Here is a 13,332-nt window from a genome sequence, read left to right on the forward strand (position 1 = left end):
GGGGCAATTCAAATTCCGGCTGATTTTAAAATGAGTTCCGGTCCAAATATCGTTACGGGACGCAATGGTATAGATCCAATCATACTGCGAGAAATTCAAATACAGATTTAAAAGTACAAATATACAATGGAAATGTTCCTGAGATTATAATGCGTATATGTATTGTACAATGGGAAGCTACCTTCTTAAACAGCTTCAATTTTTTGTTTTTTGGATGCTGGATCCTCTACGATTCCAGCTTGATTAGTTGGTTTAACGTTTTCTTTATCATTCACACCATTAGTGGTAACAGCATTTGAATTTGCATTTACAGCACTTGATGGTTCCACTGTTCCTTGACGACTAACATTTGGTGTACTACCACCAGTATTATCATTACCTGTTAATCTATTTCTTTTTCTTTTCAATGCTTCAGGACCTTCAAATTCTCTTGTGATGGCTAATAATAAAGTATTTGTTCTTCTTGCTAATTCTTGTGATGTACGAGATTGGAAAAACCAGTCAAATTTAAAATATTCACTGTTCCTTATTTCATTTTTAACTCTTTCAAATAAAAATTCAGTCATTAAACCTATTTTATTAACTGTTACTAATAAAAATCTATCTTCAACATCACTATAAACTCTTTTAGAATTATTTGGTGGATAATGAATAACAAGATTTTTCAATGGAGTTTCAGTTTGTGATAATTTTAATTTTAATAATTTTGCTTGATTAATTAATTTTTGAACTTTCTTTTCACCAGTTTCAATTTGTGTAATATATTTATCATGACCTTCAATTTCTGAATTTCTTTCCCAAAATGTCTTTGCATAACGTTCAACATCATTTGAAGATTTATTATTCATAGATTGAGCAATCAATTTATAATTATCACGACCAAATTTTGCACTAAATTGAATAAAATTTGTAAAATCTCTTCTTGACCAATCACTAAATGCTTCATCAAGATATTTTTGTTTTAATTCTTCTTCTTCTGATGTTAATGCTTCTGATTGATCAATTCTTTTTTGTTCAAATTTTCTACGTTCCTTTTTATTCAATTTTTTAGCTTGAGCTTCATCTTCATCTTCATATTCTTGATCTTTTTCAGTAGAGCCATTTTCATCATTAGTTGTTTCTTCATAATCATCTTCAACATCACTTAAAGTAACTTTATAATTGATTTGTTTTTTATAATATAATTGTTCTTTTTCTAATATTGGTTTTAAATCAGAATTGAAAAATTGATGATCTTGCATATGAATTTGCTTTGGAGCTTTTGGAGCTTTTGGTTGAGGAGTTGCTTTTGGTTGTAACACATCTTTATAATAATTATCAATTGAATAAGTTTGTTCCTTTCTTTCTCTCTTTGCAGGATTAATCCAAGTTAATCCACCATCATTTGATTTTTTAGCAAAATTTTCACCATTCCATTCATAAGCTGATTGATCTGATGTAAATTTTTGTAATTCATCTAAACCTAAAGCAGAATATTTTTCATTTAAAGATTTAGTTTTTTCTTCACCTTTTTTCAAAATTTCATCAATATCAATTTCTAATGATGAAGATTTATTTTCAAAAACATTTTTAGCACCAAATTGAATCATACTTAATAAATCTTCTTTATTATTCCCAATTGCAGAATTTTTATTAACAGCTCTACCTTGTTGAATAACTAATTGATCTAATCTTAATTTTTGTGTAGCTCTTTCGATAACTTTTTCCTCGATTGCATCTTCAGTAACAAATCTGAAAACCATAACTTGTTTCTTTTGACCAATTCTATGAGCTCTATCCATGGCTTGTAAATCAGCTTGTGGATTCCAATCAGAATCATACAAGACAACAATATCAGCCGAAGTTAAATTAATACCAAGGCCACCCGCTCTTGTTGTTAATAAAAAGATAAATTTATCAGAATCTGGTTTATTATAATCATCAATTGCAGCAATACGATCTTCATGAGACGTTGAACCATCAATACGACAATATTCATAATCTCTAAAGAAACAATAATCTTCCAAAATATCCAAGACACGACTCATTTGACTGAAAATTAAAACTCTTGAACCTTGTTCTTTCATTTTTTTCAATAATTTATCCAATATAACCATTTTACCAGAATTGAAAACTAAATGTTCATCAGTTGTAAAAGGAGGACCAGGTTCTGCACCTTCAAATAAATAAGGATGATTACAACATTTTCTTAATTGCATTACAATGTTTAATAATCTTGTTTTACCTTCTCTTTTCCCCACAACACCATTAACAGCATCAATATCTTTTTCTAATAATTTTTGATACCATTTAACTTGCATTTCTGACATACCAACGTATAAATTAACTTCCTTTTTAGGTAATAAGGATTTTTCCACATCAGATTTAACTCTTCTTAATAAAAATGGGTTCAAAACTTTATGTAATTGTTGAATAACTAAATCTTGATCATCTTCTTGATTTTCAAACCATTGATCGAAAACTTCAGAATCTCCAAAAACATCAGGTAAAATAAAATTTAATAAAGCCCATAATTCATGTAAATTATTTTGTAAAGGAGTACCAGTTATTAATAATCTATTTTTGGAATAAAATAATCTGATAATTTGTGATAATGCACTTTCTTCATTCTTGATACGATGAGCTTCATCAACAACAATATATTGCCATGCTAATTTTTTCAATGCAGATTTTTCTCTAATAACCATTTCAAAAGATGTAACAAGGACATCAAATTTTGTTTCTAATATAGTGTTTTTAATTAAATCATTTCTTTCTTCTTTATTACCTTGTAACACACAAACATTAACATCAGGTGTCCATCTTTCAAATTCTCTTCTCCAATTATCTAAAGTGGATTTAGGAACAATGATTAAAAAAGGACCATCAATATTCTTATTATATCTCAAATAACCTAAAAATGAAATTGTTTGTAAAGTTTTACCTAACCCCATTTCATCAGCTAAGATCCCAGAAAGACTATTTTCATATAATTGAATTAACCAATTTAAACCTTGAATTTGATATTCTCTTAATTTTCCATGAACATATTTTGGAGATTCTGTTAATACTGTTGTTTCATCTTCATGTTCCTCGTCTTCCATTAATTCAGCATCTTCTTCTTTTTCAGATTTTCTACGACGTGAATTATTTGATTTATTTGATCTCTTGGATGTTGAATTGATACCTTTTTTTTCATTATCTAAATTTTTCAATAGTTTTTTAATGGCAGGATCTCTTGATGATCTTAAATCTAAGAAATGACGAAATAAATCAGTTAAACCTAATAGATATGTGAATCTTTTGGCAGTATCACCTTTATCTTTTAATTTTTCTGTTTTAGCATCAGATTCTAATATATAACGACGTTTTCTATCTTCAATAGATTCTGATCCACTCTATAATGAACGCTAATGTTAGTACTATTTCTTTGATTATTTGAATTGGAATTAGAAAATTGATATAAATATCAGATAATTTCTCAATTATTCCAAAATCAATATTACCACTCACCATTATTATAAATATCTAAATCTCAAATTGTGACAAAATTTAAACCAAATCTAAACTCCAAGATCTATATCAATAATATTAATAAATACAGTTGAATCCTGATTTGAAATGAAATTAAAATGAGTTTGATCTAGGTTTTGCCCCCCTTTTCGTTGATGAAATCTTTAGATAATGTACAAGTTTTTGAACAAGTTCCAAAAAAAAAAAGATGTGATTCCGAAAATTGAAATGTTTATACGTTAAGAGCGCGTGTGCGAACCAGAGAAGAGAAGAGCCATGGTGTATAGACTTGTTCATAGTTATTGGGGGGTTGTGTTTGTTTGTTGGTTGTATGGATGTCTCCATTTATCTCTACGCCATCACTTTACTATACAAATACCATCTAATCATTGTACAATACTGATCTCCCTTCTTCTTCTTATACTCTTTCAACTTTCCACGCGTCGCACAGGGTAATTGAATTATTTCTTGCGTTTCCATAACAACAAAGATCAGTAGCTCAATTACGTAATCAGATTCACTTATTTTTCAAATACGCATTACATAAATTGAAAAAGTACATCAATTTGTGGTTTTACTTGGGAGAAATGCAGTCTCAGGTGAGTTTCTACTATTATTCCACAAAACATCAGTGGTGTATATACTCATTTTAATCCCACAGATTGTGAGAATTGAACTAGGCGACTTTTTTGCTTTGTTTTCGAATGTCTAGAGAAGATCTAGCTAGAGCTTTCCACTATGCTGTATATGAAAATGTTCAAATGATTCCCTATGGTCATGTTACAAGTTATGGTCATATAGCTAAATTGATTTATAAACCTAGGAATTCAAGACAAGTTGGTCAAGCTTTAAAATTTTTACCCCAAGGTGAAACAAGATTAGATTATCCTTATAATTTAAATAATGTTCCCTGGTGGAGAGTTATATCAAGTTCTGGTACTATATCAAATAGAGATCATGGATCAATGATACGACAAGTTGAATTATTGAGAGCAGAAGGTGTACAAGTTATTAACGATTCTAAGATTGATTTGGTAACTTTTGGTTGGTTCCCAGAAACAGAATTTGATGAGTACGATTGAAATTATTTATATTATATTATTACTTGTATTAATTGTATTAATAATATCCATATTATGTCTTTATCTATATATACAGTCTTTGTAATTAATCTAATTAACCGATCTTTTACGATTTCTAGAATTATTATATTGTTTCTTCTTTGAATTCCCATTAGGTTTTTTATTATTATTACCATTCCCATTATTTGAATTAAAACTTTTCAATAAATTTTCTTGTTCTTGTTGAACCCTTTTAGACTCAGATTCCCACCAAAGGGCAAATTCTTCTTCTTGTTGAATTTCAACAAGACTTTTACGTTCATTCAAAAGACCCATTGCCTTATGTTCTTCTTCATGAATAATACCTGCCAATGATGGCATTGATATGGTTTCCTCTGCTAAAGCATCTTCTTGAGCTGCTAAAAATGATGAAGGAATTGTTGTCTTATCATTTGGAATAGATTTAGCTTTTGGTTTAGGTTTTGGTTTGGGATTAGATACATTCCATGGTGAATTTGACTTGGTTTTAGAAGGTGTAACATCATTATCATTTGTCTTCATTAAACGTTTTCTTTCCTTTTGTGACATTTTATTACCACTACCATTAAAACTTAACTTATTTGAAGATCCAACCATGGAATTATTTGAAGGCGATAGTGATGTTGTTATTGATGCCGATGATGATGGGACTAATGGATCTGATTTTTTCCTTGTTGATGGTGATGAGCTTAGATTCATTGGTGTTAAATTACCAGAACTATTCCCCCAATTAGAAAATGGACTTAATCCATTTGGTGATCCATAATTTGGACTATTTTCATTCATACCAGGCCAATGTTGTTCAGTTAATGAATGAACACTATTATTTCTTGTAGAATACATTGGTTTAGATTGTCCTTGTTGTCCTGTGGGTATTGGTATTGATTTTGATGGAGTTATAGATGAATTTGATAATGGTGAGGGTGCAATTGTAGTTGTAGAACTTGATGCTCTTTTACCAGATGATCTTCGACGACGATTAACAACTGGTTGGAACTCTTCATCTGTAAATTCAATAGCCGATGAATCTGTAACATTATGATCAAATTTTGACCATGAAACAATTGGATCAATTGATACTGATTTTTTCCTATCCATATTAACACTTACAACTGGTGGTGGTGAAGGTAATTTGGTTTTGGTTTTTATAGGTTCTAATTTAGGTGATTTATTTTCTTTTCTTGCTTCTTTAATATCAAATAATGGTTCAAATGAATCTTCTAATAAAAATTGTGAATTGAAATCTTTTAAATGATACAAAAATGTTCTAACGGTATCACCTGTATCTGAATCATACCAAAATAAAGTTTCATCAGCAGCACTAATCTTATTAACTCTATTCATCCATCTAAAATATCTATCAATTCTCTTGATAATGTTTTGTGATAATAATTCATCATTGTATTGAGAATCAAATAATACTAAATCAACATTATTATAAATAAACCAAAGACATTCACCAATTAACATATTACAATTCATTATTTCTGAATGTTGTAATAATAAGAAAACATTTTCATGAGTTATAAAATCTTTAATCATTAATTGTGAAATATCTTTTAATCCAAATAATAAAAGTTCATCTGATATTTCAATTATATCAAATTGTAAATTTATAAAATCTGCAACTGATTGAATTTCATCAAAATCATCAAATAACGATAATTGTTCATATCCATAAATATACTTCAAAACAATTTCAAAAACATTTTTAGAAACATGATTAAAATCAACAATTTGTGTATCTAAATCCCATCTTTCAGAAAATAAAGTTTCAAAAAATGCACTTCTTGCAGAAAGAATGTATGAACAACATCTCAATTCTTCATCATCTTTTAATTTAACTAAAACATCATTATCAAAATTTTCCCAATCTGAGAAATTTTCAAATATATCATAAATTGGTCTTTGTAAATCATCAACTAATTTGAAAGGTTTCAATAATTTCATAGTTTGATCTTTAATTTCACGCATTATTGGTGGTCTATTAAAACCAGAAAATGAATCCCAAATTTTCAAATAAGACCCTGTATATAATAAATTCAGAACCAGTAATAATGACTGAACATGAAGATTTTCCACAGATATACAACCATCTTCAACTTTATGGAATATAACATCATCATCAAGAACAATATCTGATTCATGTATATTTTCAAAAATTGGAATGAATTTCAGGATTGAACTATGAACACCAATATGACAATCATCGATATCAAACATTAAATCATAATCTTTACCCGATGTAAAATCATTAGTATTTAAATAATATTTTAAATCTTTACGGTTTAAAACATTTATAATTTCACTGGAATTGATTTTTTCAAATGTATCTCTTAATTTTTGTGATGAATTCCATCTATTAATGTATGAATTATATAATGGATCAGTTTCAACATCTTTTTCATCATCTAATGTAAATTTATTTTGAAATAATTTAATTGTATCAGATTCTTCTGTAGTTTCCATTGATGGTTTATTTAAAAAATCAACTGAATAACGGTTCTCAATACAATTAGGTTCAACCAGTTTACTCTTTCTTCTATTTGAAATAGATGGCGTTAAAGGTGATAAATAATTAATATCAACCAAGAATTGATTCTTGGATAAATTTAATGGTAATTGATCAACATCATCTTTAATAAATCCAAATGAAGTGAATAAAGAATCACAGCAAACTTTAACAACTTTAGAAATTCTATCAATCTTGGTGAATTTATAATCTGATTTTTCACCAACCCTAGAGATTCTCTTATAAGCTGAACCAGCTTTTGTACAAATGATAATTGAACCATCTTTACCAATATCAACATCATGACATTTTAAATGATTATTTCTTGGACTCCATACTGTATTATATTTGATATTTGAAGATTTAGAAAACATATCAACTCCAAAATTAGAAACAGATCCATCATCATATAATATACCAATCTTAGAACAATCTTTTGAAACAAGTTTAATGATTGATTTCCTTTTGGAAAATTTTGTTGGTCTAAAATATTCAAATTCATTGTTTAAAGCTTTGAATAAAGGTAATTGAATTCTTAAATGATTCCCATTATGCATTATATGACATTCAAAATTATCTAATAATACAATGGTACTATTATCTGTTGTTATAACTTGTTTAATTTTATTTTGAAATTCCATTTTTCTTGGTGTTTGAACTATACCTTTTTGTTTACCAAATTTAACAGTTTCACCAGTAGTTATAAAATCCATTTGACCAATGTTTAACCCCCATAGTACTAATGTATAATCACTAAAAGCAGCTGAATGGATTTTTGAACAAGATATACCTTGAACATCTAATTTTTTCAATGTTTGAATAATTCTTTTCGGTTCATTGGAAAAAGTATCAGTTTTTTCTTTTATACGATCTGTTGGATAACCTAATTCTAAATAATTATTTAGCCCCCATGAATAAACTTCACCATTTGATGTTAAAACCAAAGTATGATCATCACTAATAGCAACATTGGTTATATGATCATCTGCAAAATATTCTAATTCTGTAAATTTATAGTTTGGAGTTGATTTGCCATGACCTAAACGACCTCTTGATGGATTACCTGCTATTAAAAGATTCCCCTTAGTTTCATTTGTCAATATAATTGAATGATTTTTGGAAATTTTTATATCTTTAATTCTTGGTTTAACTAATCTTTCTGCAATTGATAAATTATAGTTATCTAATCTCTTGTTTTCAATATCAACTCGATAAGGAGTTTTCAATTTATCATCTGAATCACCAGTACCTAAATGATTATTAACGTTTATACCAAACGTGAACACTTCAGAGCCACCACGTATATCTTTATCCCACCAAATTTTATCTGGGACATTATTATTAAAACTATTATCATTAGCTTTTCTTTGAGTATAATTTGTATCATCAACACCAATAGAACTCGGGAATATGTTTAAATTTGTGTATGAATATTTCAAGTGATAAATATCCATAGCAGTTAATCCATTACGATCTTTAACTCTGACTAATTCTGAATTATGACCCAATAACAATTTGGCACATGAGATCTTACCATAGAATATTGAATGATGTAACCCAGTCCAACCAGATTCATAATCAGTAATGAAGATATTGACATTTGGGTTCAGCAATAAATGTTTTAACAAATCAAACCTCCCCAAGATACAAATGATATGGATAATAGACCGCCCAAAAACATCCCGTTTATTCAACTCTTGCTTTGACAACTTCTTCAACTTAACGGACAGTGGCTCTGACTTGGTATTCCCGTTACTCATGCTACTTGAGACATTTGCAGTGACTGATTTCTAAATGTAATGAGAAGTAGAGAGTAAATATTAGAAGAACTATAACCTTTAATGGACTGAAGTAATGGGAAAGTGACACGCTCTATACGAAAGAGACAAGTTTATGACAAAGAGATGAGCATCTGATACGTTTTTTTGGAGTCGCCTTCACGATTTTCGCGTTTGTAATTCTTCTTTCGCGACTCAAACGTGGTATACCAAAATTTATACCAAAAGTTTTGGCTAATTAATGGGAAACAAGGGTGGTTTTAGAAGGGTGTTATTCTGGTTATTGTGGTTGTGAAGTATTTTTACAAGTTTGTTAATTAAGAGTCATGTTATATTAAGTATTTATCATATATGGCGTGTAATTGGATCATTGATAGTTTTTTTCGATATCTTCAAGCAATCCCAATTGTTTTGGTTCCCATCCTAATTCTTTTCTAGTCTTTTCAGATGAAGAGTTAATGTTTGTACCGAAAAAGATCCCAATAAATCCAAGTTTAGCACCTAAGTCACCAATGTTTGTAGATTTAGCTCCAACGTTAACTTTCTTACCAATAGCTTCAGCAATTAACTTACTGTCTATTCCTGATTCAGCTGCTCCATGATATGCCTTACCAGCTTGACCTTTTTCAGCAGCTAGTCTATATAATACACCTGCATCTTTCTTATGAATAGCTGGCCATGTTGATTTACCTTCATCATTATATAAAGCAGCTCCATTATCTTTGGCGCCTTTAGTTAAAAATGGAATGAATGCATGATCATTTTCACCATGAACAATTGGTGATAATCTTATTACGATAGTTTTAATGTTTCTTTTAGAAGCATCAAGAACATAATGTTCAGTTTCCAATCTTTGTTTAACATCTTTTGGAGCTGAATCAACATCTGGTTTATCATCTTCAGTTGATTGAATACCAATTGGAGTTGGAAGACCACCAAGACCTGAAGTCCAAATAAATAATTTACCAGTTCCTTCTAAAACATTAGCAATGGCTTTTGTAGCTTCAAAATCAATACCACCAGATTTACCAAAATTAGCAAAATCATGAATATATTAAGCTAAATGAATAGTACCATCTGTTTCTTTTGCACCTGTTTTCAAAATATCTAAATCTTCAATAGTACCTCTTAACACTTGAGCACCTTTCTTTTTTAATTGTTCAGCTGATTTATCAGATCTTGCAAGTGCAAGGACTTCATGACCATGTGATAATAATTCATCAACAACTTCTGATCCAATGAAACCTGATCCACCTGTAACGAAAAACTTTGTCATATTGTAATATTCTGACTCTTATATATATACTATAGAAATGTAGTCTAGTATCAAACCATTGTCAATTGAATCGTAATTCAAGAGATTCTTTGGTGTATTTATACCTGGACAATTCCAAGGTCTCGAAGCTTCTTAATTGATCTATTGTTTCGTTTACAAGCTACTATTCCGCTAATTCCTAAGTCTTGACTCTTCAATATGTTGATTACTTATATCCGCTAATGGCACCATAATTGGGAAGTCTCGACCGATACCCGATGAATGTATTTGTAATTTAAAGAATAAATATCATCAGTTTTTTATTGAAATTATTAATTAATTGGTTCGATGATGACTTCTAGATGGCTGATTATATTATGGGTTTATTAATTGGAGTTTTGACTGTTATAGAATGTGTAAATAGCCCATGAAATTCAAGAAGACCCGATCCGTATAATAGATATGAGCTATGAAAATTTGATCAAAAACTTAACATAGTTATACACTACCCTTCAAATCAATATCCAAATGTATATATATTATATTACAATCTATAAAATCTTTATCAAAATTCTTTTAAACAACTCTTTCTTTTGGTAAGATATTAACCATTAAATCAGTTGGTTTATTACTAACAACACCAACCAATTCATTTTGTTTTGATTTATATTCTTTAATATCATCAAAATATTTATCAAATAAATAAGCAGAATCTAATGGACCACCTTTAGCTTCTGGATGGAATTGAGTTGAAAAAATTGGTTTTGAAACATGAATCATACCTTCATTTGATTGATCATTTAAATTTGTAAAATAAGGTTTAAATTCACTTGGTAATGTAGTTGGATCAACTGCATAACCATGATTTTGTGAAGTGATATGACATTTACCAGTAGTTAAATCTAATGCTGGAATATTATGAGCTCTATTACCATATTTCATCTTGATAGTTTTAGCACCTGCAGCTAAAGCTAATAATTGATGACCTAAACAAATACCAAAAATTGGACCATGATAAGTTTCCATAGTTTTTTGTAAAGAATGGACAGTTGCAGAACAATGAGTTGGATCACCTGGACCATTTGAAATGAAAATACCATCAAATGATGTAGCAATAGTATGAATTGGATAATCATAAGGGAAAACAGTAACTGAAGCACCTCTTGAAACTAAAGATCTCAAGATATTTTCTTTAACACCACAATCAATAACTGCAACATGATAAGGACCTGATGAAGGGATATGGAATGGAGCTTTTGTAGTAACTTTATGAACTAAATTAACAGAACCAGGATCAATAAAAGCTTCATCTTGATCAGCATCATATTCTTCACCAACACTAATACGAGCTAATGAAGAACCTTGTTCTCTTAAATAAGTAACAATAGCTCTTGTATCAACACCAGTTATAGCAGCAATACCTTCTTTTTGACAAAATTCACTTAAACTTTGAACAGCAGTCCAATGAGAATATTTTAAAGCAACATCAGCAACAACAATACCAATACATGAAGCATGAGGAGATTCGAAATATTTTAATAAATTATATTCATCACGAGCTTCACCAGATGGAACACCATAATTACCAATTAAAGGTTGAGTAAAGACTAAAATTTGACCTTTATAAGAAGGATCAGTCATTGATTCTGGATACCCAACTAAAGAAGTTGTGAAAACAGCTTCACCACTAATGTTTTTGTTAGCACCAAAAGAATAACCACTAAAGACTGGACCATTACGAATTGTAAAAGTTGCACGATCTAATTTTTTTGATGAAGTTAAATCATTTGATTGAGTTGCTAAAGATCTAACAAAAACAGATTTTTGGAAAGTTGAAAAAGTTGTTGATTTAATAGATTTGAATAAAATTGAAGTATTCATAATCATTTTTGTAATTGTATTATTTATTTAAAGAATAAAATTTATTGTTGATTTGTTTTCCAAATATGATCTGAAATGTAGTCTTGACAGGTAAAGATTGTAATAAATCTCATAAACAATATATATGAGAAAGTTCAAACACACACACTAACCGATTGTCCTTGGGAATATAAAGGTTAATTTATGATCTCAAGTTCAAGGATTGATTCAATTGGGTAATATCCAATAAGCTATGTGAATTGATTATAGATCTATGAGTATAATTGATAAAGAACTGATTAGAATTTTTCAATTTCGAGATTTTTCAACGCATTTATAAAAAAAAATTATTAGTCAAAGATAAAAAAAAAATTTGCCCGGTAATTAAAAAAAAAATTAGTCATAGGCGCAGATTTCAGCCTGTGGCCAGCCTGTTGCCAGCCTTCAGGAAGAGAAATTAAGCAGAGATATGATGACGTTAGGCAGGGGACATGGAGAGACGTAGGCAGGGAGTGGTTTATAGATAAGGAGAATAGGCAGGAGCGTAGGCAGGAGTTAGACACAGGCCGTAGACGGAGAGCCTTTAATGACATCAATTAATCTACATTATAATTTTATATGGTGAATGAAAAATTTGTATTAAAGTCTATAAATTGTTAGTTCAAACAGTCTAATCACATTTAAATATAAATTTGCCTTAAATCAGCCTGACATGCAAATCTAAAGAGTAAATACAATCATCCAAAAGATCCTTTACTATTGGTTATATCATCATCATATGAAAGCAAATTTGTATATATTAAAAGTACATACCTAAAGACATATTTGTTAGTAAGTTATACTATATTAAGTATAAATCCAATCAATTGATTAGTTATCAGCGCCACGCCCTGTCACAGGCTAAATATCATCAAAGTTTACCCTTAACGGGGGTAAACACAGTTGACCGTCGTGAAATGTGGAAAATCATCATTAACTAAATTGACTTGAACAAATAACTGAAAACATACCTTTTTAAATGCAAAAACAAATAAAGATTATATTCATTTATTTCTATTGACATCAGACTGGAAATAATTTATCTTCTTGGAAAATCAGACATATGCTTGTCTTTTTATTTCAATATCATCCTCTGTCAATAAAAAAATAAATTTAAAAAAATCCTTTTTTTTCAAAACTTTTGGTTTAAAGTTGATTGAATATCTATTTTGAAAAAATGTTAGTTTTCTTAGTTTGGTTTTTTTTGTAAAAGGTTTTGTTATATTTTCAATAATCAGCTAGGCATGAATGGTATTAAAAAAAGTTTTTTCGTCAACGGGAATCCCGATTCTGACT

At 29.3% G+C, this 13,332-nt stretch overlaps 5 protein-coding genes across 5 annotated transcripts; 1 reads left to right on the forward strand and 4 right to left on the reverse strand.

The window, feature by feature from the left end:
• Window positions 1-185: 185 nt before the first annotated feature.
• Window positions 186-3,083, reverse strand: ISW2 (DNA translocase; the record flags this gene model as incomplete). Its single annotated transcript, XM_011275727.1, has 1 exon — window positions 186-3,083. One exon carries the CDS (start codon window positions 3,081-3,083, stop codon window positions 186-188), a length of 2,898 nt encoding a protein of 965 aa, XP_011274029.1.
• A 1,113-nt stretch (window positions 3,084-4,196) lies between these two features.
• MGT1 (methylated-DNA--protein-cysteine methyltransferase) lies at window positions 4,197-4,574 on the forward strand (the record flags this gene model as incomplete). Its single annotated transcript, XM_011275728.1, has 1 exon — window positions 4,197-4,574. One exon carries the CDS (start codon window positions 4,197-4,199, stop codon window positions 4,572-4,574), a length of 378 nt encoding a protein of 125 aa, XP_011274030.1.
• Window positions 4,575-4,664: 90 nt separating this feature from the next.
• BN7_3648 (Inhibitor of Bruton tyrosine kinase) lies at window positions 4,665-8,864 on the reverse strand (the record flags this gene model as incomplete). Its single annotated transcript, XM_011275729.1, has 1 exon — window positions 4,665-8,864. The coding sequence occupies one exon, from the start codon at window positions 8,862-8,864 to the stop codon at window positions 4,665-4,667; it is 4,200 nt and encodes a 1,399-aa protein (XP_011274031.1).
• A 385-nt stretch (window positions 8,865-9,249) lies between these two features.
• BN7_3649 (putative sugar dehydratase/epimerase) lies at window positions 9,250-10,158 on the reverse strand (the record flags this gene model as incomplete). Its single annotated transcript, XM_011275730.1, has 2 exons — window positions 9,250-9,884; window positions 9,957-10,158. The coding sequence occupies 2 exons, from the start codon at window positions 10,156-10,158 to the stop codon at window positions 9,250-9,252; spliced, it is 837 nt and encodes a 278-aa protein (XP_011274032.1).
• A 555-nt stretch (window positions 10,159-10,713) lies between these two features.
• Window positions 10,714-12,024, reverse strand: CPA1 (carbamoyl-phosphate synthase (glutamine-hydrolyzing) CPA1; the record flags this gene model as incomplete). Its single annotated transcript, XM_011275731.1, has 1 exon — window positions 10,714-12,024. One exon carries the CDS (start codon window positions 12,022-12,024, stop codon window positions 10,714-10,716), a length of 1,311 nt encoding a protein of 436 aa, XP_011274033.1.
• Between the last annotated feature and the right edge of the window lie 1,308 nt (window positions 12,025-13,332).

This window comes from Wickerhamomyces ciferrii, contig 00108 (assembly GCF_000313485.1).
Source record: "Wickerhamomyces ciferrii WGS project CAIF00000000 data, strain NRRL Y-1031 F-60-10, contig 00108, whole genome shotgun sequence".
Lineage (NCBI taxonomy): Eukaryota > Fungi > Ascomycota > Saccharomycetes > Phaffomycetales > Wickerhamomycetaceae > Hansenula > Hansenula ciferrii.